General features: G+C 41.5%; 1 protein-coding gene across 1 annotated transcript; it reads right to left on the reverse strand.

Moving 5' to 3' along the window:
- Positions 1 to 4,999: 4,999 nt before the first annotated feature.
- On the reverse strand, positions 5,000 to 13,400 carry LOC139158193 (vomeronasal type-2 receptor 26-like). Its single transcript, XM_070735611.1, has 4 exons — positions 12,747 to 13,400; positions 9,806 to 10,024; positions 8,676 to 8,805; positions 5,000 to 5,904 (listed from the first exon to the last, which is right to left on the reverse strand). The coding sequence occupies exons 1-4, from the start codon at positions 13,398 to 13,400 to the stop codon at positions 5,000 to 5,002; spliced, it is 1,908 nt and encodes a 635-aa protein (XP_070591712.1).
- Positions 13,401 to 22,041: the final 8,641 nt, after the last annotated feature.

The following is a 22,041-nucleotide window of genomic DNA, read 5'->3' on the forward strand; positions in this document are numbered from 1 at the left end:
CTGGCACATAACATGCTCTTTCGCACACACCATGTCCCGGGGATTAGGAACGGGGTAGCAGACGCATTATCCAGGGGACAGTTAGCTAGGTTCCGGCTGCTTGCCCCACAGGCCGAGGAGTACCCGGAGGCAGCCCCCCAGCACCTGTGGCTGATTGGAGGGCCGACGTAAACAGGGCATTGGACACGTCCATTGCCGCAAGCACCAGGAGGTCCTACCAGCGGGCAGGTAGGGAATTTTGGGCTTTTCGTCAACTTAGGAGATACGATCAGCTTTGGCCGGCCCCGGTCGAACATCTACTGGAGTTTTGTACACTGAGTAAGCACCGGGGGTTGTCAGCCCGCACCATTCGGGCCAAGCTGGCTGGATTGGCTTTTATAGCCAAGTCACGGGGCTTTTCAGACACCACGGGGGACTTTAGGGTTAGGAAAACACTGGAGGGGTGGATCAGAGAGAAGGGCCCGACCCGGGGTGACAGCAGACGCCCCCTTAGGTTAGTTCACCTGAGGGGTTTGGGCGACTTGTGGGATAGGCTTTGCCGCTCTCAGTACGAGGCGGCACTTTATCACGCGGCTGCGGTGACGTTGTTTTTTGGGGCTTTTCGTATAAGCAAGGTCTTGGCGGCATCCAGGTTTGACAGCTCCGGCCGGGCCTTTACGGCTAGGGACATTAGATTCAGGCGGGGCTCAGTCTTCCCGCGGTTGCGACGATCCAAAATGGATCAGAAGGGACGGGGCGTGACAGTTAAGCTTTCCAGGACCAGCCACAGGAGGGTGTGCCCGGTGAGAGCAATCTCAGCGTATTGGGCCCTTAGGGGCGGAGATCCCGGCCCGCTTTTCTGTCATTCCTCCGGGGAACCTCTCACCAGGTACCAGTTTGGGGCGGTGACGACCAGGACCCTGGCCCGGATGGGCCTGGACCCCAAGCGTTATGGGACTCACTCTTTCAGGATTGGGGCAGCTTCTTTTGCAGCGGAAGAGGGTTTCAGCGCGCCGGACATACGTGCGGTGGGCCGGTGGCGATCTGCGGCCTTCCGGACTTACATCCGCCCTTAGGTGAGTAGGGCGGGACTGGGTGCGGCCTGCGCGGCCACTTCTGACGCTGCTTTGTTTCCTCCCTTCCTTTTAGAGAACGCACAGGGTGCGCAGAGAGTCCTGATCTGTGGCCACAGCATGATATACTGGGCCGAGAGGCGGGCCCAGGTTACAACGCCAGGCACGCAGTTGGAGCTGGACCGGCATGTGATTGTTCAATGGTTGGGCCGTAGAGGCCTACGGTGGTTGGATTTGCTTCCCCTGTTGTTCAACAGCGGGAAGGTGCATGGGGTGCCGGGATGGTTGGTCTTACATGTGGGAGGCAACGACCTGGGAGCACTGACTGGCGTTGACTTGTTGTGGCACATTTGGGATGGTTTACAGGTAATCTGGAAGCGGTGGCCGGATACCCGCGTATTGTGGTCCAACATCTTGCCACGTAGGTGCTGGAGGCATGCTAGGAACCCCAGGGCGGTTGATGGGGCCAGGAAGAGGGTCAACAGAGCAGTTAAGAAGTGGGTACTACAGGCGGGGGGGGAGTGATAGACCACCCCGATGTCAGGGCTTCCCAGGTAGACTTATATAGACAGGACGGGGTACATTTAACAGATAAAGGTAATGACAAATTTATAGCGGACCTGCAGAGGTGCCTGCACATTCATGTGCGGGGGGGGAGCAGGGGGAATAAATTATAATTTCACCCCCTGCTGTGGCCGATAGGGGGCGGAAATGGGCGTAAGCAACTGTGTGATCTCCTTTAGGGGCACCTCTACTGAGGTGTGGGGGGATCTCCTTCTCGGATTACAGGGCTCGACCGGCCTGGGTTCGGTGAGGGAGGTCCCTCCTGTGGCTCGCTGCATGGAGATTATCAGAGACCAGTGGCGAGCCATCCCACACGCCATGGGGGCGTGGCAAGGGGCAGGGGGCAGGTGTAATTTTACCATGACCCTGCACCCAGGCTTGGAGCTTTCGCCCTAGAAGTTGCTCAGTTGAGTTTGTTTGGAAAGTTAACTCCGCCCCCATTTGATTTATGCACCACTGCAGGTCACGTGGGCTTATTTGGTTAAATAGTTAATTCAAGTTGGTTTTAATAAAAGTGACCCTATTTATACCCATTCCTTGTGTCCGACTGTTACTCCGACTGCACCGCAACATATAGTGAAAAACATGTTTATGTCTCTTGTGACTAATCCATAGAGTAGATGGACTTGAGAGTCAAGGTGAAGTTTATTTGATTAACAGAGTTGGTAGGGTCCTTAAAGGTCTCCTAGTCTGACCCCCCTCTCAAGCCGGAGACTTTGCACCATTTCTGACAAATGGCAGTCCAATCTCTTCTTGAAAGTCTCAAATGATAAAGCTCCCACAACTTCTCAGGGCAACTTCTGTTCCATTAGTTCATTATTCTCACTGTCCGAAAGTCTCTTCTTATTTCTAGATTGAATCTCTTCTTGGTCAATTTCCATCCATTATTACTTGTCTGACCTTCAGGTGATTTGCATAACAGCTTGACCACCTCAAATATTGGAACACTGCTATCATGTCTCCCCTTGTCCTTCTCTTCATTAGACTAGTCATGCCCAGTTTCTGTGACCATTTAATTTTTGTAATTATATTATAAGTAACTGTATTCTATTCGCTGATTATGTTAAACTGTTTAACACCACTGACAATAGTAGTACCCTTTAAAAAGACCTTGTCTATGTATCAGAATAATAATAATAATAATAATAATAATAATAATAATAATAATAATAACAACAACAACAACAACTTATTAGATTTGTATCCCCTCCCTCTCCAAGGACAATGGTTTGGATGGTCAAACCATTGGCAACTTCACATCTCCACCTTACACATTGGCAAAAAGAATCAGAACACAACATACAAGCTCAGAGGACATGACCTTGTAGATGACCCTCTCTCTGTCAAGGACCTTGGAGTGCTTATATCTAATGATCTAAGTGCCAAAGGCCACCATAACAACATTGCCAAAAATACACTAAGGGTTGTTAACCTAATCTCACGTAGTCTCTTCTCTGGCAACATTATACTGCTAACCACAGCATACAAAACATTCTCCAGACCCTTTCTTGAAAACAGCTCAATTGTCTGGAACCTGCACTTCATACCAAGCATTAATAAAATTAGGTGTCCAGTCCTCCACACTTCTGCTTGCAGCAAAATACGTTATACCATAGAAACATAGAAGATTGATGGCAGAAAAAGACCTCATGGTCCATCTAATCTGCCCTTATACTATTTCCTGTATTTTATCTTAGGATGGATATATGTTTATCCCAGGCATGTTTAAATTCAATTGCTGTGGATTTACCAACCATGCCTGCTGGAAGTTTGTTCCAAGGATCTACTACTCTTTCAGTAAAATAATATTTTCTCATGTTGCTTTTGATCTTTCCCCCAACTAACCGCAGATTGTGTCCCCTTGTTCTTGTGTTCACTTTCCTATTAAAAACACTTCCCTCCTTAACCTTATTTAACCCTTTAACATAATTAAATGTTTTGATCATGCCCCCCTTTTCTTTCTGTCCTCCAGACCAGGGGTCCCCAAACTTTTTACACAGGGGGCCAGTTCACTGTCTCTCGGACTGCTGGAGGGCCGGACTATAAAAAAAACCTGTGAACAGATTCCTATGCACACTGCACATACCTTATTTCTTTCTCTCCCTCTCTCTCTTGCTCTCTCTCTTGCTTTCTTTCTGTCTCTTGCTCTGTCTTTCTCACTCTCTCTTGCTATCTCTCTTCCTCCTTCCTTCCCTTTCTCTCTCCCTCTCTCCCCCTTCCTTCCTTCCCTCCCTCTCTTCCCTCCCACCTTCCTTCCTCTCCACTTCTTTCCCTCACTCTTTTTCCCTTCTCTTTCCCTTTTCTTTCTTTCTCTCCACTTCTCTCTCTCTCTTTTCCCTCTTTCACCCTCCCTCTTCTCTCCCCGCGGAGGACTCACCTGACAAGCCTCCACCCTCCAACCCCGGACTCCCATTCAATCCCCATTCAGAAAACGGGAGCTAGCAACTCAAAGAGGAGGACGAGGCGGCTGTGTGTGTGTATGTGTGTGTTGTGCCCAGCTCGGCTTTCAGCAAGCCTTACTGTAACTCAGGTGAGATGAGATTGAGGGGGATGTTCTCACTGCTTTTCCAGTGCGGCCTTGGAAAAGACCCGCGGGCCAGATAAATGGCCTCCGTGGGCCGCATGTGGCCCGCGGGCCGTAGTTTGGGGACCGCTGCTCCAGACTATACAGATTGAGTTCATTAATCTGTCCTGATAAGTGGGGTTAAGACCTTCCACCATTTTTGTAGCCTGTCTTTGGACACGTTCAATTTTATCAATATCTTTTTGTAGTGAGGTCTCCAGAACTGAACACAGTATTCCAAATGTGGTCTCACCAGCACTCTATACAGCAGGATCACAATCTCCCTCTTCCTGCTTGTTATACTTCTAGCTATTCAGCGAAGCATTCTACTTGCTTTCCCTACCACCTGACTGTACTGTTCACCCATTTTGAGAAATCACTACCCTTAAATCCTTCTCTTCTGAAGATTTTCTGAACACCGAACTGCCAATACAATACTCAGATTGAGGATTCCTTTTCCCCAAGTGCATTATTTTACATTGGGAAACATTAAACTGCAGTTTCCAGTGCTTTGACCACTTAAGATTCAAAAGATTCTCTAACGGTTCTTTTGATAAAAATAAATAAAGTGAGCAACTATTCTGCTGCAAAATTAAAACCACATCTTTCATATTAAGGTTTATTTTTAAGGTCAATAGAGCCTTATTAGGGACAACTTGAGTAAAGGAAAAATAAAATAGTAAATATTGATGATAAACTTGTATGTTGCTAAGAGCTACATAATTTTATTACCAATAATTTAACATTCATAATTTTTAAGAAGTCAGATTAAATACAAAAATGCCTAAAATATATTTAAAAAGTTTCTAATCCCTGCTTATCAGAGATTCTTATGCCTCATTATGTTTTCCCTACAATTCAAATTGGGCCTAAATAGTATAATGAAGCATTTGGGGGAAAAGATGCAAACCAAGAGACCAGCCCCAGAGGCCAAGATGGAGAAGATCTCCACAGCCACCATGGATTTCCCCTTGGTGCTCAGGTAGGTGGGGAGGAAGGTGATCCAAACACTGCAAAAGATTAGCATGCTAAAAGTAATGAACTTGGCTTCATTGAAGCTGTCAGGCAATTTCCTAGCCAAAAAGGCCACTGTGAAACTGACCAGAGCCAAAAAACCCAGGTAGGCAAGGACTGCATAAAACATTAAAGCAGAGCCTTCATTACATTCCAAGATGGCCTCTCCTATTAAGGAGTAGAAATCAAAGGTGGGAAATGGTGGAGAGGTTGCCAGCCAGGTTGCACAAAGAACTGCTTGCGTAAAGGGACAGGTTAAGACAATGGAGTTGGTCAGTTGTTTTCTTAAGAGTTTCCTTGCCCTGTTCCCTGGTTTGGTAGCCATGAAGGCCAGAACCACCATGACCGTTTTTGCTAACACAGAGGAAATTGCAAGGGAAAAGAGGATGGCAAAGGCAGTTTGTCTGAAGAGACAGATATGGGTCCCAGGTTGACCAATGAAAAGGAAGGAGCAGAGGAAGCAGAGTAGGAGGGACAACAGCAGGATGTAGGTGAGATCACGATTGTTGGCCTTGACAATCGGTGTGTCACGATGTTTAAGGAAAATCACCAGGATTGCAGATGTGATAACAGAGAGAGAAAGTATGAGAGAAACTAAAGTGTATCCAAGGATTTCTTGATAGGCAAGGAAGTGTATCTTCTTGGCAATGCAATGGTCCTTGTCCATGTTGGAATATTGGTCTTCTGGGCAGGGATCACAGGAAGCTGTATCTGAAATTAAGAATCATTTTGTATTTGATGGTCTCTCAAAAAGGACAAATCATCCTTCAATATTGATTATCCTGCAGATATGAGGGTAGGAGGTTTTCGCCTTTGGGGATCAAGCTGTCTGCTTTGTATTTTGCCTTAAGTCATTCAGACAATATTTTTACAGGGAAGGTTACGCAGACATAGTTAGATGGATCTTCCTCTTCCCCAACAGGTCTGTCTATCTGCTAGGAAACTGATGACGATAATAATAATAATAATAATAATAATAATAATAATAATAATAATAATAATAACAATAATGATGATGATGATGATGTGCCGGAACTACCATTTACCAGTGGCAAAGAACTGGTGGGATCATAACCCAGAAAAAGTGGTCAAAAATGAGCAAGCAAAACTACTGTGGGACTTCCGACTTCAAACTGACCAAATTCTGAAGCATAACACACCAGACATTGTGATCGTGGAGAAAAAGAAAGTATGGATCATCGACATCGCAATCCCAGGAGACAGCAGAATTGAGGAGAAGCAGCTAGAGAAATTAGTGAAATACGAAGATCTAAAAATCGAGCTGCAACGACTCTGGCATAAGCCCGTGAAAGTGGTCCCAGTGGTACTTGGCACGCTGGGCGCAGTACCAAAGGATCTCAGCGGACATTTTAAAACCATCGGAATTGACAAAATCTCCATCTGTCAATTGCAAAAGGCTGCTTTACTGGGATCGGCAAACATAATTCGCTGCTACATCATGCAGTCCTAGGTGCTTGGGAAGTGCCCGACTGGTGATGAAATATGAAATCCAGCATAGTGATCTCGTTTGCTGTGTGGTACTGACATAATAATAATAATAATAATAATAATAATAATAATAATAATAACAACAACAACAACAACAACAACAACAACAACAACAACAACAATAACAATTCATTAGATTTGTATGCCGCCCCTCTCCGAAGACTCGGGGCGGCTCACAACAATAATAAAAAACAATATTATAGCGAAACAAATCTAATATTTAAAAAGAAGCATATAAAACCCTATCATATTTAAAAACCAAACAACACATACATACCACACATAAAATATAAAGAGCCTGGGGAAAAGGTGTCTCAAAGGTGGTAATGCTGATGGAATATTCATATTAGTGATGGCGAACCTATGGAACGGTTGCTACAGGTGACACATGGAGCCATATCTGTTGACACATGATCTGTTACCTGCATGTGTGGGCCCGCTAGCTGATTTTTGGCTCTTTCCGGAGACATTTTTGTTTTCCAGAGAGCTCCGGGGGGATGGAGGTGGGCGTTTTTAACCTTCCTTTGGCTCTGGGGAAGCCTTTGGAGCTTGGTGAGGACAAAACACGAGCCTACTGGACCCACCAGAAGTTGGGAAATGAGCTGTTTCTGGCATCCAGAGGGCCTCCAGGGGGTGAGAGAAGCTATTTTTGTCCTCCCCAGGACAAAATATGAATTATGGGTGTGGGCACTTGTACATGCATGATAGCATGGGCACATAGTCTTTTGGCACCAGAGGAAAAAAAGGTTCACCATCACTGCCCTGTATAATGAAATCTGACACCCCTCTACTTCATGAAAAATTGGGCAGCTGATTTTCCTGATGGGATGCAAGATAAGTGATTGTAGAAGGGATCTCGGAGTCTTGGTGGATAATCAACTAAATATCAGCCAGCAATGTGCAGCAGTGGCTAAAAAGGCCAAGGCAATCCTAAACTATATCAACAGGGGGATACACTCCAAGACCAGAGAGGTATTAATATCAGTCCATATAGTTATAGTTTATTAGATTTTTATACCTCCCCTCTCCGAAGACTCGGGGCGGCTATAACACCCTATTCAGACCATACCTGGAGTACTGCATTCAGTTCTGGTCACCACACTTTAAAAGAGACATAGAAACTCTGGACAAGGTGCAGAAAAAAGCAACTAAAATGATTAGAGGACTAGAAACCAAGACTTATGAAGAGAGATTGCTGGAACTGGGCATGGATAGCCTAGAGAAAAGAAGGGCCAGGGGGAACATGATAGCAGTCTACAGGTACTTGAGGGGTTGCCACAGAGTGGAGTGGGTCAAGCTGTTTTCCAAGGCACCAGGGGGCCAGATGAGGAACAACAGTTGGAAACTGACCAAGGAGAGATTCAACCTAGATATAAAGAAGAACTTCCTGACAGTCCGAGTGATCAACTAGTGGAACAGCCTGCCAGCGGAGGTTGTGAACTCCCCAATTTTGGACATTTTCCAGAGGAGATTGGCTGGGGATCTGTAGGATTTCCTGCTTAATCAGGGGGTTGGACTTTATGACCTTCAAGGCCCCTTTCAACTCAAACAAACAAACAAACAAACAAATAAGGAGTTAGCAAACAAATGACTAGAGATGGAAGGGACCTTGCAAGCCATCTAGGCCAACCCTCTGCCCAGGCTAGGGACTCTATACAGTATCTTTCTCTACCTAGGATCAAACTCACAACCTCCTGGCTGGGAGCATGAACTCCGCCTCTAGGCCACAGCGGGTAATATATAAAGCCTAGCAGTGAATTAAATTACTCTCCGTTACATTGCACAGGAGCATGAATTTGGCCAGGAGGAGGAGTGTGGCAGGACAGTTTAAATCCATGAATACAGATGTTTTGCTGAAAAGTGTGAATATGTAGAAGTATGTGAATCTACTAAAAATTACAACAAAGATGACCTTTGTTCCTATTGAATGGTTCCCTTGATTCTGGAAGATCTACATTGAAAGTGTGCGCTACCTGTCTGATTAGAAATGGTCCCCTCTGGACAAAGGTCACATTGGTAGCAGCAAACTTGCTCCCCCTCAGGAATTCTTCTCCTCTCTCCTGCCTGGCACCTCTTTATGCCACACCTGCCAAAGGGCATCTTCTAAAAGACAAAAGAAAAATGCACTTCATTTATTTATTTGTATATTTCTGTTTCTAATATCAGAATGTCTTCAAAAGCAATGGTTAGGACAAATAAGGAAAAGCTCTGGGGTATTAAGATGACTGCCACTCTAAATCACCAGTGGATGCCGGAGAATGGAACTGGTATGCAAATGAATTGAGCTATAGCTTTTCTGAAGCAAACAGTGATGGAAATCCAACTGAATGGGAATGGTCCATGGAATATATTGTGGTTGGCTCTGGGCCAGCTCCTACTCCGAGGACTGTGGGTGTTGGTTTGGGAGAATCCTCACGTTATCAGAGACCGGTTTTACTGCCAACAGCTTCAGACTGTAAAGATTCTGTGTCAAGGGCAGACTCTGGGAGTGAAGCAGAATCGGATGATGAGGTAGATACAGGCAGCCCATTAGCTAATGACCCCATTAGTGGGTCATCATTTGACTCAGAGGAAGAGGGATTAATAGATGCTTGCATGCGCAGGTTTATGACGAGAAGGGAACAACTGTGCAAGTATTATAGAAGATAAGGGGGCACACCTGTGGCTGGGGCAATTATGCTAATGGGACTGCTGATAAATTGCCAGCATCACTGAAAGCATGCTGCGTGGGAGATTATCCATTTGGAGAAGAACGAGTGTCGTTTGTTTTGGACTGTTTGAGGATTTACAATGATTTTTGAATATTTCACAGTTAAGTACAGTTTGTGGACTCTTGAAGGGGGGTGGCTGTGACATCTTCACAGCTGCCTTTATCTGCTCTGTTTTTGTTTTTTGCTTTTCACAGCAACCAGACTTTCTTCCTGATCTCCACCTTTTTGATCTGTCACAAATCAAACCTCAATTATGTTACATGCAATACAAATTTTTCATCAAATGGTTGCTAATGATTTGACACAGGAATCTATTTTCCAGTAAGGAGAATGTCTTGAATCCCTAGAAGAGAACAAGTCTTTTGCTTGAGTTATTTAATCTCCCAGCTCACCTTTCTTGCCCAGACAATTGAATCAAAATTGATGGAGAAATCTTGGCCTTTGGGAGCCCCTGGATCTATCTGTCCAACTTTGACAGGGACAAAAGATAAATTGGGGAACAAAACCCAGTTGAGAAGATCATAACGTGCAGATCCCAGTCCATTTCCCGAGAAAGAGATTTCATCTCCAGCATTGTTGTTGAACTGGACATTCCTCAAATAGGGAAGAAGCTGAAAGAAAAAAGACTGTCAGGCTTCCAAGTAACAGACCCAACAAAATCAAAAGTCTGAGGCCCAGAGTTTTGTCAAAGTACGAATTTATTATGAAGAACCTGACTCTGAAGGACCTGAGGATTTCCCCACCCAAATCAAAACCTCTAAGTTTCCACAGGTGCAACCAGACTTGCTATGGCAGCCCTGAAGATTTCCATAATGGTTTCAGAGCTTCAGAAATTGGAATAATAAACTGGAAAATAAGGCATCATGGCTTTTGTCATTCTTTGATGGCCATCATTGTAGGAGATGTGTATATATCCAGGGTCAGGCCACCATTCCTGGTGCTACCAGAATGGTCCGGGAGTCTGGGAGTGCAGGAGTGCACGTGTGGGCATGCACCCGGTGCAGGATTCAGCTTTGCACATGTGCAGCTGAATCTCGTGAGAGGATGAACATGAGAGATTTCCGGTTTTTCATGCACAGAAGCGAAAAGGCCCAAAAATAGGCCAAAAGGTAAGTCACTGCTGCTGCTTGCCCTGCCACTTGTCGCCGTTCGCCCCGCTGCTTTCCGCTGCTTGTCCTGCTGCTCATTGCCACTCACTGTGTTTCCATCCTGCTGTGAATGGCAGCTCAGCCCACCTGTCCTACCGCTCTACTGCACTGCTCGTGGTGGCTTATGGCACTGGCTTATGATGCAGCTGTAGGCGGGCTGGGCAAGCCCTATAAATAAGGCTGTGCCAAGTTTCAACCTCCTTTTCACCCCGGCTGCTGAAGAGCGAACACTCTGCTGTTCGCCGAAAATGGAGCCATGTGGCGTGGGTTGGACACTGGTTTGGGGAAAAAGCGAGTGCAATTGTTACTTTGCTGTTAGGCCTCATTTAGGCCTCCACCTTCTTTGGGCTATTCGAGCCTTCCCCTGCCCCCCCGCCCCACCTTTAGTATTCTATACTTAACCAACCCCTCTCCGGTCCCTCCCCCTTTGGGTTTATGGGGCTAATTGGGTTTCTCAATGGGGTAGTTTCTGCCTTCAATTAGGCCCATTGGGAAGAGGAACCTTTTTCGAGACCCCGTGTTAGCCCCTTGGCCTCAAGAAGGGAGAGATTGACTGATACCTTAGGGGGGTGGTTGTTTCTGGTATTTTGAACTGCGTACGAGGATTGGCCATGGCACAGGGAGCAGACCAGGTAGCCCCGAGCTCTGGCTTCGAGGCCTACTTTGTACTCTTCTGCATCACAGGCTTCTCTCAGCACGGCGTTGGTACCCTGAGCAAGTCGTGGCCTTCAGGAGCACAGCGCTGCTCCAAAAGGCCATGACCCACTCAGGGTGCCATCGCTGCATCTGCCAAGAGATGCCTGCAGCCTGGGAGTTCAGAGAGCAGGTCACTGGCTTCAGCTGCCAAAATCTCTCTCACGGACGTCCTTCTGGCAGCAAACATTGCTGGTTTCTTTGCTTCCGCAAATGTGCAGAAGCAAAACCCCCGGTAATTTTTACCGGAATCACGCCGGTTGCCTGTGCCCACCCAGCAGCAATGGAGCTAGGCTATGTGTTCCATTTCTGCCACTGGAACGGCATTCCCGCCATTGCGACTCATGGCCCATCCCTGTAATATATTTGAGAATCTAAAAGTGTTTCCTTGGTGGAGATCTCAGCAATTGTGAGTAACACCCAATCTTTAAGTCCTTCCCCTAAACTTCAAACTTTTTTCTTTCACATTGGGCATTTTGTATCACGACTTCTTCACCACATTTTAATGAAAATGATATCTACAAAAATTTCAATGTATCACTTCACAGAAAGAGTAGAAGAAGCTGGGACCAACTTCCAACAAAGACAATTCAGCAGAACTCCAGTTGATTATTCCAGCTAGTAGCGTATCACTGGAACTGCCCATGGCTTTAATTAAGTTTCCAGCATTCAGTTTTAATTTTAATATTTTGTGGACCCTCCTGATGTATTCCTTTTGTGTTGACTCTTTGACTTTTCCATTCAAGATGCTTTCTGCTTCCAATATATCTAGGTATTTGTAACCGTCCTCCTGTTGAATATTGATTTAAGTTCAGTGGGGCTATTTGCACACATTCTTAAGTCATCCACATAAACCAGATGCTTTTTATCTTGCCATGCTTGCTTCAGATTGGGTATCCCAGTTTTGTGTTTCTTAGGATTATTGACAGTGGAATTAATGCAAATGCACGGAGAGATTCACAGTATGTTAAGCCATAGAAAATAAACCAAAGGGTTAAAATGAACTGAGTTGAGGGGAGATTCGTACAATAGAATCACCAAGAGTCGGGCATAACTGAATGGATTACATCATCAGTATCATCACCACCACCACTCCAGCTATATCCAGAAGGAAACTGAGATGGTTCTGCAAATATGCCCACTAGGACAATTGAAACATTGGGCAAAATTGCAATCTTGCTTTATGTTCCTTGTTTCTCTGGAACTATACTACCTCCCCATAATGAAGGTTTTACGAAACATAAACAACATTTAAAGACTTTTGAAGAACTTCTAGGAAACTCCTTCCTACATGAAACTTATGGACAATTGGTTTGCTTTTTTTCCTGCCCCCCACCCCCATATGTTTTCAACAAAACATTGTACTTAATTACAGATTTAATCCGGTTTGATGCAGATTTGATGCAGCGATATGATGTCACATTTATATGGGGAGCTTCATCTCTAATGATCTGTGGAATTGATTTTTTTTTAAAAAAAAATCAGAGATTACCTGCCATGACTGGACATTTGATATTTTCTTTCCAAATCTTATTGTTGCTGGTTGCCCTCTGGATCCATATCTTGCATGCAACGCATGTGCCACAGCATAAATGGCATTGTAGATATTGTAACTTTCACCTGTCATGCTTGTTTCAAACACGTAGGATGGCAGATTCTGTAAATTCTCCTTTCCTGTACATGGTTTTCTCCCCTTTGGAGGTATATTGCCTGGCTTGTTGATATCACAGCCAAAGACCTTTTCCCACCACAGCGGGAGAAAGAAATCCCCTTGTGGGTTCAAAGGGTCTAAAGACCTGAGAAAAGAACTGAATTCTGAGACTTCCCTGGAGTGGTCTCTAAAATGCAAAGCCCCGTGGAAGGTCTTTATACCTTGCAATAGATATTGAGGTTTCAGCACATTCAGTTTCCAACTGGATGTAAAGATCCAAACTTTCAGAAATGATGCATTTTTCCATGTTTCATAAAGAAACACAACCATTTGTACATTGGCAGCAGCACTGGAGTCTCCAAACAGAATAATCACTTCACTTTTAGACCAAGTGTTGAAAATATGAACCAATTTTAATGCTGTAATACCAGAAAAATTGTATTTCGTTGTTTCAATGAAGGCCAGACAAATCTCCTTCTCCTTGAGCATTGACATCAGAGCTGAGATGAAATGTTCTCCACAGTCACTTTCAGGGGCAAAAAGCCCAACCCAGTTCCACTGGAAGTACAGGAGCAGCTTGACTAAACCCACATACTGAGGAGATTCCGTTGGGTTAATCCGGAAGAAGGAAGAATGAACTCTTCTGTCTCCCTGTGTGAACTCAAAGCCAATACCAAGCTGAAGGAAAGGAGAATCCTCTTTAAAGCACAAATTACAGTTGAATGCTGACTTTAAGTATCCTCATTGAGTAGTTGATTGCCCCATCTGTCAGATGTACCCATTGTGAGTGGCAAGCTTCACCTTCCTCTCTGCTTAGGAAGAGCCACCAGTTACCTATTTTGTCTGGTTGTAATAGGTCAGAACTCAATTCAACAAATCAGCAACCTGATATGAAGAATGAGCTGCATTGAAAGCTGCAGGAATATGATAAATTTTTATGGAAGTCAGGAATTGATTTCTCTCAAATAATTGCAGGGCTGCTGCCCAGATGAAGTCAGAGATCCTGACATAAATTTGTAATCTTTTGTATAAATATACTTCACATTCAAATTTACAGCACTCATTGTCATCATCCAGAAAGAAAACCCCCCAAGATAGTCAGGAACAGAGGAAAATCATGAGGTAAATCTAAGTAGTATACAGAACACTGAAGAAAAAGGAGTGGGGGGGAGGGAAATGCTGCCTTTATACTTACAGCAACCAATCATAATGCAGATTATCTCATGAATGAGTCAGCACTAAGTAATCAACCTATTCACCTATTGTAGGGTACTAAATTCAGTATGCTAACAATTTCTCAACAAAGTATATCAATATTTATTTGTGGTTATATAAAATGTATCTTGATATGTAAAATATAAAAATAAATTCAATTAAATTGATAGCATAAATATTGAAAAAGGTGTCTGACAAGGATATCCTCTCTCCCCATTAATCTTTGTACTGGCCATAGAAATTTTATTAACACAGGTTCGATCCAATAAAGACATTAAAGGACTGAAAATAAAAGGACAAGAATATAAGATCGAGGCATTCGTCGATGATCTAGTATTTAGTATAGAAGATCCAATTGAATCCGGTGAAAAATTATTAGAAGAGATTGTGAAATTTGGGAAAGTAGCAGGATTAAAAATTAGTAAACAGAAGACTAAAATATTGACAAAAAATCTGACAAACAAAGAAAAGCAAATACTAGAAAATAAATTAGAATTACAAATAAAATAGATGTAGTTGCTGATGATAAGGGGCAAACTAATAATGAAAATAATGTCCTTCGGGTAATGTACACAAATGCTCGAAGCTTGAGCAACAAGCTCTGTGAGTTAATGGCCATAATATCTAGAGATAATTTGGATCTGGTTGCCATAACTGAGACATGGTTTAGGGATTCTAATGAATGGGAAATATCCATACCAGGATATACACTGTATAGGAAGGATAGAATAGAGAGAAGGGGAGGTGGAGTAGCCATTTATGTTAAAGAAAGTCTAAAAACAATACTAATTCAAAATACATGTAAAGATCTGGAGACCCTCTGGATTTGCATGCAAAATAAAGATGGTTCTGTCATTAGAATTGGGGTGATCTATAGGCCTCCAGGGCAATCTGAGGAACATGACAACAAGATGGTGGATGAGATTACCCTAATGGCAGTAAAGGGAGATATTGTGGTTATGGGTGATTTCAACATGCCTGATGTTGACTGGAATATCCCCAGTGCCCTTACATGCAAAAGTAAGAATATAGTAGAGGCCTTTACAGGAGCAGCTATGGCACAGCTAGTTAAGACACCAACTAGAGGGGAGAATATTCTAGATTTAGTTTTTACCAATGGGAATCGGGTTTCAGAGGTCAAGGTGGGAGAAAATTTAGGTTGCAGTGACCATCTATGTTTGTGGTTTGATGTAAAAACTGATGGTGAGCAATCCTATACTGCAACCAAAGTATTGGATTTCAGAAAAACAAATTTTAATGCAATGGGGGAATATTTAAATAATGAATTAAAGGGGAGGGATAAAATGGCAGGAGCAAGCACCCAGTGGACTGTATTAAAAAAGGCCATCTTAAAAGCCACAAGACTTTATGTAAAGCAAGTAACTAAAGGTAAAAGGAAGAAGAAACCGCTATGGTTTAGCAATGATGTAAGGGCTATAGTCAATGAAAAAAAGGCTGCCTATAGGAGGTATAAAGAGTCTGGAAGTATAGCTGATAGAGAGGTGTATAAAATGAGACAGAAGGAGGCGAAACAGATAATATATGCTGCTAAAGCCTCAAAAGAGGAAGAAATAGCAAAATCTGTAAAGAAGGGGGATAAAACCTTCTTCAGATATATTAGTGATAGGAAGAAGAAAAACTGCAGCATCACAAAGCTTAGTACCGGGAATAATACATACATTGATGGGAATAAGGAGATCGCTGACCATTTCAATAGCTACTTCTGTTCAGTTTTCTCAAAAGACACCTTACAAAATAATAATAATACTATAGAGGGATATAGCGTTGCTTCCAGCTGTACGGATTCAGCTCCAGTGATCTTAGAAGCCGATGTCTTAGAAGAACTTGAAAGATTAAAGATAAATAAGGCAATGGGTCCAGATGGCATCCACCCCAGAGTTCTTAAAGAACTCAGATCTGTCATTGCTACCCCCCTGACTGATTTGTTTAACAAATCCCTGTTAACAGGAGATGTTCCTGAGGATTGGAGAATGGCCAGTGTTGTGCCTATCCACAAGAAGGGCAGTAGAGATGAAGCTGGTAACTACAGGCCAGTTAGCTTGACATCAGTTGTAGTTAAAATGATGGAGACTCTACTCAAAAAGAGGATAAATCAGCATCTAAAAAACAATAACTTATTGGACCCAAATCAGCATGGCTTTACTGAAGGCAAATCGTGTCAGACTAATCTCATTGAGTTCTTTGACTATGTCACAAAGGTGTTGGATCAAGGTGGTGCCGTGGATATTGCCTATCTGGACTTCAGCAAAGCCTTTGATACGGTTCCACATAAAGAGCTGATAGATAAATTAGTGAAGATTGGACTTAATCCCTGGATAGTTCAGTGGATTTCAAGCTGGCTGAAGCATAGACATCAGAGAGTTATTGTTAATGGCGAGTATTCTGAGCAGAGTCAGGTTACAAGCGGTGTGCCACAAGGGTCTGTTCTGGGTCCTATTCTTTTTAATATGTTTGTGAGTGACATAGGGGAAGGTTTGGTAGGGAAGGTTTGCCTATTTGCCGATGACTCTAAAGTGTGCAATAGGGTTGATATTCCTGGAGGGGTCTGTAATATGGTAAATGATTTAGCGTTACTAGATAAATGGTCAAAGCAATGGAAACTGCAGTTTAATGTTTCCAAATGTAAAATAATGCACTTGGGGAAAAGGAATCCTAAATCTGAGTATTTCATTGGCAGTTCTGTGTTAGCAAAAACTTCAGAAGAGAAGGATTTAGGGGTAGTGATTTCTGACAGTCTCAAAATGGGTGAACAGTGTGGTCGGGCGGTAGGAAAGGCAAGTAGGATGCTTGGCTGCATAGCTAGGGGTATAACAAGCAGGAAGAGGGAGATTGTGATCCCCTTATATAGAGCGCTGGTGAGACCACATTTGGAGTACTGTGTTCAGTTCTGGAGACCTCACCTACAAAAAGATATTGACAAAATTGAACGGGTCCAAAGACGGGCTACAAGAATGGTGGAAGGTCTTAAGTATAAAACGTATCAGGAAAGACTGAATGAACTCAATCTGTATAGTCTGGAAGACAGAAGGAAAAGGGGGGACATGATCGAAACATTTAAATATGTTAAAGGGTTAAATAGGGTTCAGGAGGGAAGTGTTTTTAACAGGAAAGTGAACACAAGAACAAGGGGACACAATCTGAAGTTAGTTGGGGGAAAGATCAAAGGCAACATGAGAAAATATTATTTTACTGAAAGAGTAGTAGATCCTTGGAACAAACTTCCAGCAGACGTGGTTGGGAAATCCACAGTAACTGAATTTAAACATGCCTGGGATAAACATATATCCATCCTAAGATAAAATACAGGAAATAGTAAAAGGGCAGACTAGATGGACCAAGAGGTCTTTTTCTGCCGTCAGTCTTCTATGTTTCTATGTTTCTAAATTGTAAAAAGAGTTATATATTTAAGTATAAACCTGTCACCAAGGGCAATAGCAATTAAAGAAGTTAACTATACAGTATTGATCAAAGAAATTCAAACAAAATTAGAAAAATGTAATAAGTTACCGATTTCCCTATTGGAAGAATCTCCGCAATCAAAATGTCCGTCTTACCTATTTAGGACAATCCCAATTACTTTAAAAAAAACCTTTTTCCAAAAACTTAATAGAATTATAACAAAATTTATTTGGGCAGGGAAAATATCTAGGATTAAAATACAGTACTTACAGGATAATATAAAACAAGGAGGTTTCGGTCAATATGCATACAATTGTTTTGTGAAAACAAAATTTTTATGAAATTAAATCAATTAACAAAGAGTGTATAGAAGGCAGCTAAGAAAACATTAATAACAAATAAGATATTGATAATCAAAAGGAATAACAGTGAATACCGATTGTCTTTCACCAGAAAATAATTTGATACTAGAAGGGATTGTATTTTTCCTCCTCACATGAGGACATTAATGATATACAGTGTTCGATTTTCGCGGGTTCGAACTTCGCGAATAGCCTATACCATGGTTTTTCAAAAAATATTAATTAAAAAATACTTCGTGGTTTTTTTTCCTATACCATGGTTTTTCCCATCCGATGACGTCATACGTCATCGCCAAACTAATAATTTTTGCAAATAAATAACAAAAAAAAATTATTGTTAATAAATAATTATGTTTATAAATATCAGGATCACTAAGTGTCTTATTCAATGGTGAGTACCAGTAATAATGGTGAGTAAATGGTTGTTAAGGGAATGGGAAATGGTAATTTACGGGTTTAAAGTGTTAAGGGATGGCTTGTGATACGGTCCATAGCCCAAAATGGTGTATTTACTTCCGCATCTCTACTTCGCGAAAATTCAACTTTCGCGGGTGGTCTTGGAATGCATCCCCCGCGAAAATCGAGGGAACACTGTATACTTTGTTATCTGTTTATTGTTGTTATTGTTTATTGTTTTTTGTTTTTTGTTTTTATTCGCATTTTCTTCTTTTTGTAGTTGCAAATATGTAAATGTTTGTTTGTTTGTTGTTATGTTTGTTTGTTGTTGTTTTTTCATTGGTTATTATGTTGTTTTTAAAATCAATTTAATACAATTTATTTTTTTTAAAAATACATTCAGTTACTGTGGATTTAAAAATAATAATAATAAAAAAATAAATTGTTCAACCCTGGCTTCTGTGTGTTTCTTTTAAAAAAAAAGATATGTTTATTAATGCTTTTTTATTTTTCAGTACAACATATATTCGTATTTACAGGTGAATCTGCATCATGTATATACATTCTTATCGAATATATCCCTGATTACATTTGTACATATACATATCTTATTCCTACTCTTGTTGTGGATTCCTCTTTTTAGTCCATGAATACCATTTTGTCCAGATTGACTAATAATCTGAATCAATTTGATTATTTAGTTCCATAGTCAGCCTGTCCATCCCGGCACATTTGTAGATTTTCTTGATTATCTCTTTGTCTTCCAGTATTAGTGGATTTTTCCATTTCTGTGCGAATGCAATCCTTGCCGCTGTTATTATGTGCAAAATTAAATATCTTACATTTTTAGGATAAAAATGTGTCTTTTTGTTGTTTCCCTATTCCTCATTGTATTCCCCTTACCTGTGGGACCTTGAAGATGCTGAAGATGGAGTCCATCAGCCTGGAGGATTTGGGATTGTCACCCCCAATAACAGAGAGCAGGGGGTCCTGCTGGTCACATTTATAACCTGGAATCATTTGGCCTCGTGTGGAGAGCAGGGAGAAGCTGAATAATGAAGTATTCCTCTCACTCTGGTGATTTTCATACATATCGAAGCCAAGAGTGATGTTGGGAAGCAAAACCAGATCCTTGTTGACTTCTGTAACTGCAAACATCAAGGCCAGGAATTCTTGGAAGTTCTTGGGTATGACGCTATAGAGGAAATAAAACATTGGCATATTTGCCATATTTTTGGTTTAGTTTGCAACAGCAGAAGTCCCAAGCTTCATTGATTTTTTATAATAAATATTCCTTGATTGCTTCCTTGATATTATTCATGAGAAATGCTGGTTCCAAAGCAGAGGGATTCTGGCTGTATCCCACATTGGAAAAGGGTTGTGAAATTTCAGGTTTTTCTTTATCTTGATATTGTGCCCAAATTAATATCATGAAACAACTTGTTCACTAGCTTAGCAGAGTCTTTAAGGTGCTGCCCTTCCCATTTTTATATGCATTAGAATCATGCTGATGAATCTTCTATTAAGGCTGGGAATTCTAGTCCATTTCTTGAGTTTGGCTTATTATTGAGAAAAGGACAAAGATCTGAATTACACAAAGACATTGCAGACAATACTAGAACAATTATTTCTGAAAGAAGCCCCTGAATCCAAAGCAAGAAGAAAAATCATATAAATATTTCCACTCAAGTGAAACTTACAAGAAATTAACAATAAGCAGGAATGGGTCATTTTGAAAGTCTGGAAGAATGGGGAACAAAGGAGCTACCAAGGGTAAATTCCCCCCAATAACTATATCACCAGATCTGTAAAATCCCCATTCATTCTGACTGTTTAAACCTTTTGGTGGAACACAAATTGTTTGAATCTTCTTAGCAGATGTTGGAGGCAAGAGCCAGAAGATCAGTAGCAGGAGGAGAGGTGGCCCAGCCATTCTTCTCACCTTCCTTCCCAGATTAGAAATCAAAGTTTGTGCCAAAGCAGAATTGCAGATAGCCCTTGAAATCTTCACAGATTTAAAGAATTGAGATGGCCTTGGGGCTCTTATCTGTGTTTGGGCTTTGACATGGTCTGATAAGTCTCACCAAACCAAGGCATTAGCTCTTTGAAAGAGAAGGCAAAGTCTTCTGCCAGGTTTTTCCTTGGAAGGTTTTTTGTGGGTTGAAAGATTTACAGTATGTATGTTCCCAGCGGGACAGTTTTAAAAATTACTGTTCTGATAACCACAGAGAAGCAATTATTCTACTTTCTTAGCAAAATATGTTGTTTGAACATCATATAGTGAAAAACATGTTTATGTCTCTTGTGGCTAATCCACAGAGTAGAGGGACTTGAGAGTCAAGGTGAAGTTTATTTGTTCGACTTCTAGGAAGGAATTTCTGTCCAGTATTTTTTGCAAAGTATTTTTTGCAAAGAACTGTTTTTCTCTTTAACAGATTTAACAGATTAACAGAGTTTGAATTTTTGGGGGGCTGGGGGGCTTCTTTCTTGCTGAAAAAAAGTCCCCAAAGTTCTGTTTCCTGGGTTACCCTGAACCGGCCCAAAAATTCTTCATTTGAGGTGCTTATGTTTGGTCAATTTGAAAACATTTTTCACTTGGAAAGTAGTCTGACCATTTCTGCACACAATGATATGAAAATTGAATTTATTAGTTTATTTTGATCTTAAAGGCAGCCCCCCCCCCATTTTTGTGAACTTTTTTCAATTTATAGATAGTTTAGCCTTCAAAATGCATTCAATTTTAATAATGTTGGTGTGGAATTGATAGATTGAAGATTTCTGAACATAACAAAAATATAAATGAACTGAAAAAACGATGCTTATTGGGTTTTTTTTTAAATCAGAAATGAGGCCTTAAACCCCCCCCCCCAAATGCTTGCAACCATTTTCACTTTAAAAATTTTTTAGGCTCCAAATCAGAAATATTTATAATATCTTAGGCATTGATCTACTAAATTTAACATTGTTGATCATCATAAAAATATTTTTGGGAATGGGGGCAAACTTTTTTCTGGATAAAATTTTACCTACACTTGTACTGTTCCCGGGTCTATTTGATCCGAAACAAAAAAAATATTTTAGGTACTTAAAATTGGCTATTTTCAAAACTTTTTTCACTGGGAAACTAGTTTGAAAATTTCAGAACAAAATGATATGCAAATTGAACTGAAAAGATTGATGCTTATTGGTTTATTTTGATCAAGAAGCCCCCCCCCATTTTTGAGCATTTTGTGTCAGTTTATATTTTTTTTAGGCTACAAATCTCCAAGGGATTTTCCCCCAAAAGGTTTGAAATACAAAATTGAACATTCCTGATCATAAGAAAAATATAAATGAACTGAAAAAAATGATGATTACCGGTTTATTTTCAAATATAAGATCATATGGTCTTATACTTGAGTATAAGCCTATTTGAGTACAAGCATGAGGGCCCTTATATGAGCAAAATAAACCAATAATCATCAATTTTTTTCAGTTCAATTTTCATATCATTATGTTCAGAAATGTTCAAGCTACCAATCCCACACCAACTTTAGTTACATAGAACGCATTTTGGAGGCAAAACTATTTATAAATTGAAAATAATTCACAAAAACGGGGGTGGGGCGCATTTTATGATCAAAATAAACCAATAGGCATTAATTTTTTCATTTCAATTTTCATTTCATTGTTTGCAGAAATGTTCAAACTTGTTTCCAAGTGAAAACATCTTTCAAAAAGACCAAATCTAGGAAGGAATTTCT

The sequence above is a fragment of the Erythrolamprus reginae genome, chromosome 1 (genome assembly GCF_031021105.1).
Source record: "Erythrolamprus reginae isolate rEryReg1 chromosome 1, rEryReg1.hap1, whole genome shotgun sequence".
NCBI lineage: Eukaryota > Metazoa > Chordata > Lepidosauria > Squamata > Dipsadidae > Erythrolamprus > Erythrolamprus reginae.